General features: G+C 40.9%; 1 protein-coding gene across 1 annotated transcript in view; it reads left to right on the top strand.

The window, feature by feature from the left end:
* LOC118326165 (SWI/SNF-related matrix-associated actin-dependent regulator of chromatin subfamily A containing DEAD/H box 1A-like) overlaps window positions 1-3,988 on the top strand; it is a gene marked incomplete at its 3' end in the record, with an annotated part of 5,233 nt that extends 1,245 nt beyond the window's left edge. The window contains 8 exon segments of the mRNA XM_035659102.1: window positions 137-275; window positions 362-488; window positions 629-698; window positions 1,040-1,134; window positions 1,618-1,722; window positions 2,503-2,581; window positions 2,691-3,376; window positions 3,900-3,988. Of these exon segments, the coding sequence (XP_035514995.1) occupies window positions 137-275; window positions 362-488; window positions 629-698; window positions 1,040-1,134; window positions 1,618-1,722; window positions 2,503-2,581; window positions 2,691-3,376; window positions 3,900-3,988 (1,390 nt within the window).

Below are 3,988 nucleotides of genomic sequence, written 5' to 3' on the forward strand. Positions count from 1 at the left end.
AAAGTCGTAGGAAAGCCGAGCCTACAGTATCTGTATATCATGGTGAAGATATACATGAGCTGAAAACTTTGCAAATGAACAAGACAAGATGAAGGGGACGTGTCTGCTAACTTGTTGTTACTGTATTGCTTTACAGCTCAAATGAAACCTGTCAAAGTCCCACCAAAGTCCCATGCACGAGGAGTAGTTTTTGAGGAAGTTCTTTCTATCGACTTGGACGAAGATGACCTCCTCTCTGACAAAAAGACCAAAATATCATTAACCAGGAAATCCAAGTAAGTGTAAAGTAAAATTACACTTTTTTTCCCCCCTCATTCCTGCTGAATCGTAGTGTTTTACAGCCTTGTTGTGTTTATTCTAGCCCCACAGGGAAATCATCCAAAAATGTGGAATCGCATGATACAGATACTGAGGACAACGAAGTGGAGGACAAAGTGTGCAGACTACTGGAGATGTTTCCTCAGTTGACGAGGACGATGGTACTGGAGGTAAGTCGGAAAGGAGCAGAGGCTTTGCAGCACAGAACACATTAGCCAGCTGTATTTTTTTGGCTCTGTTCATAAGAAACAATCCCTTTTAATCTCCTGAATTTCCTTGTTCAAAGCACCTTGTTTTGTTCCATTTTCAGGTCATTGGGAGCACAAGCACACTGGATGGGGCTGTGGCTGTTTGCCTTTCAAAGTTTGGTGACAAAGAAGGTACATAATTAATATTTGTGTAAGCACATAATGACAGTCCTACAAGAAATACATCGCATAAAGAAGGTTTAGTATGTAGTTGGAGAAAAATAATCTGTTTTGAAACCCTGTAAAGTAAATAAGGATGAAAATGTGCTGTTAGGTTAATTTTCTTTTGTGTTTTTATAATATCAACAATTATTGGCTCATTCTCAATGCCTGAAAGCAAATTCAAGTTCTTACTAAATCTGGCGTACAGGTGCAGTACAAAAATAACACCAGAAATAATTATACCTGCCTAGCGGGCTACTTTCCCCATCAGTTGGCTACTTTTCATAACGCTGGCCGCCATGTCTTCTCAGCCCCAGACCAAGGCAGGAAGAGAAAACAGGATGGATCCAGCAGTTCTCATCAGAGTGGTGAGGATCAACCCAACAAGAAGAGGAGGACTTCAGTGGTACGATTACTTATTAATTAATGTTACTGTCATGGTTTAAACTGATGGTTTGACATGTACACATTTTCAAGATCCTTTCATTTTAATTTTAAATACAACTCAAGCCATGTGAAGTAATTGTTCCTCCCGGCTGCATCTCTCCAACATTTTGGCACACTGCAGACGTTTCGCTCATAATGCACTACATAAAAACAGTTTGTTGCTCATTATGCCCGAATTGTCTTTTTCACACGGATAGAAAATAACAGATTGCAAATATTGATGAAAAATAAATGAAATTAAAATGTTATGATGGCTGATGCACAACAAACAAGCCACACGTTCTGCATACAGGTGATCATATTGATGGTTTGTTAATGGAGATGATGTAAACAATCTATATGACCGTTTTAGCTTTCCCTTCAGTGCCAAATGCAAATCTCAGTAGGTTGGTATAGTTCCCTATGAGCTTTGAATTTACCTTTCTTGTATTTAAACCAAAAGGTTTCTGATGATGAAGAAGATAATGAAAGGAATGAGCCAAGCTGGGAGAAGCAGGAAGCCATGGTCAGAAGACTGCAGAAGAAGTTCCCTGACCAGGATAAGGAGGTGAAGAAAAGCAGACACTTAGCACACTATAGCACATTAAGCCATTACATATTGATATTAAGTCCAGTCTGATTCACCCCCTCATCATTTCAAGCAGAAGCAAAACAAAATCTCTAAACAGTGCTGCTGCAGTACTGCTGTAAAAGCGAACTACCCTAGCACAATAACACATTGTTAGCGCTTCACTGTGAAAAGCTAGCTAACAGCTACCAGTCACTGTTTGTCCACAGATAAAATCATAACAGAAAACCTGATCAATCTGATTCCATGCAGCTTCCAGCTCTGCAGCTCTGAAATGTTTTACCTCCAAATTAGACTATTTTAATTGTCTTTCACCTGATTCGTATCTGCTAGGTGGCTAACTAGCTGTCACTCTGGACCAACCCAGCTGTGAACTGCAGTAGATGACCTCAGCTGTTCCTTGCAGCTTAAAAAACTCAGAAGCAAATGCAGATCTTGGAAACGGCTCCTGTTTCCATTTAATGGTGTAAAGTTGTTTTTCTCCTGTGTGTTAACTGTAAACGCTGCAATCATAGTCTGACCAACTGTGCGTGACTAAATTATTCAGTGAATACGTTCGTGGGGAGTGTTGAGGTGTGATTCGCCAAAACATCCAAACCTCATGAATTTCAATCAAGATGACTTATTCAAATATGTCTATCATCTGTTTTATGGCTACTTGAAATGATGCCTGACTCTAGAAAATTACTATAAAGCCATGCCAGACCACAGTGAGAGAAATTATAGGCTGACCCATTGCTTATGACTGTCTTGTTGCAGGAGCTGCGGATGGTGCTGCAGGAACACGACTGGAATGTTGAGGATGCTCTGCAGGTTCTCCAAATGTTTTCAGACCCAGGTGCGAACACAATCTTCTTTTCACTGGCAATGTTTACTTTTAACTTTAATGTTCTTAACTGATTTTGATATTGATTCAAGCCCCAAGTTGTCTTTTTTTCTGTTGTCAGATAATACCAGCTTCAGCTCACCTGAGACAGAAGAAAAGAAATCCACTAAATCGAAAAGCAAAGACAAGTCTAGCAGAGACCACAGAAAGTTGAAGCGGCACAAAGATCATGGAGACAATAAAAAAAGGAGCGACCATAAGGACCACAGAAATGATAGTGAAACAGAGGAGAGTAGAGATGATACAGACGCTACAAAGGACAGTGAAGACTCTGACTCAGAAGACAGCGATGGTTCCAATAAGAAAAGTAGACCTTTCACTCTGTCTTCATGGCTTATAAAAAGTCCCGATCCAGTATCCTCATCCTCCTCTGTCAAGAAAACAACTACCTCTTCCTCCCTGAAGCCGTCCTCCTCTTCCTCCACTGCTCAGATGCTGTCCAAGTTTGCCAGTGGGACCAGTATAGCCAAGAAGCAGGCAGCAGAGAGCAAGAGGAAGGCGCGTGCCGCAGATGAACATGTCAGTTCTGAGGGAGAAAATGACGACGAAGAGGACACCGTTAGCAGTGAGTTTGAGAACTCTGACGATGAGCTGGACTCTAAAGGTGGAATGACAGAACTGAAGAAAGAGATCATCAAATTCTTCCAGAATGCGTCGATAGATGAGCTGTCGCTGATCTCTGGCTGCTCGGTTAAAAAGGCCCAGAAGATTGTGGAACTGAGACCCTTTGATAGCTGGGAAAGCCTGGTGAGTGTGTGTGTGTGTGTTTCAACAAATAGACCTAATGCAGGTGATTCTTTTATGTCATATAAAACAGTTTGCACAAGCTATCAATGGGAAAAGCTGGGAAAACAGTCATAGTCTGAAATCATCCTGCTGAACACCTGGAGAATGACTTTGTGACCTGTTCAATTTCATTCACACCCTATTCACTTTTTGAGCGCACTACACCAAGTCTTCTGTGTTGAGACATTCCTTAAAATCTGTTGAATAGCAGAACTCTTTACCTCCTGACATGTCTCTGTTATCAGTTTCCAAACATCTGTCAACAAAGCGTAAATATTAACAGCAATGTCATGTTGCAATAATAGGGTAGTGAAATATTTAATATTTGTATATACTAAAGTCAACAATAAGGTAGTGTTGTTAGCCCCTTTTTATTATCTGGTTGGTTTTATAAGGTGTTCCTCAGGATGTGCTTGAACCCATGCAGAGTCATGTGTTTGATATACATATATGGACAAATCACAGTAGGTTCTTTCCTCTTCAGGTTGATGTCTTCCATAAGGACAATGGACTGTCTGAGGACTTACTGCTGGGCTCCAGAGTCGTCCTCAAAGAGCGGAAGGTTGTCCTGGG

This window comes from Morone saxatilis, unplaced genomic scaffold (assembly GCF_004916995.1).
Source record: "Morone saxatilis isolate NCDOM2014 unplaced genomic scaffold, NCSU_SB_2.0 Contig16, whole genome shotgun sequence".
Classification (NCBI taxonomy): domain Eukaryota; kingdom Metazoa; phylum Chordata; class Actinopteri; family Moronidae; genus Morone; species Morone saxatilis.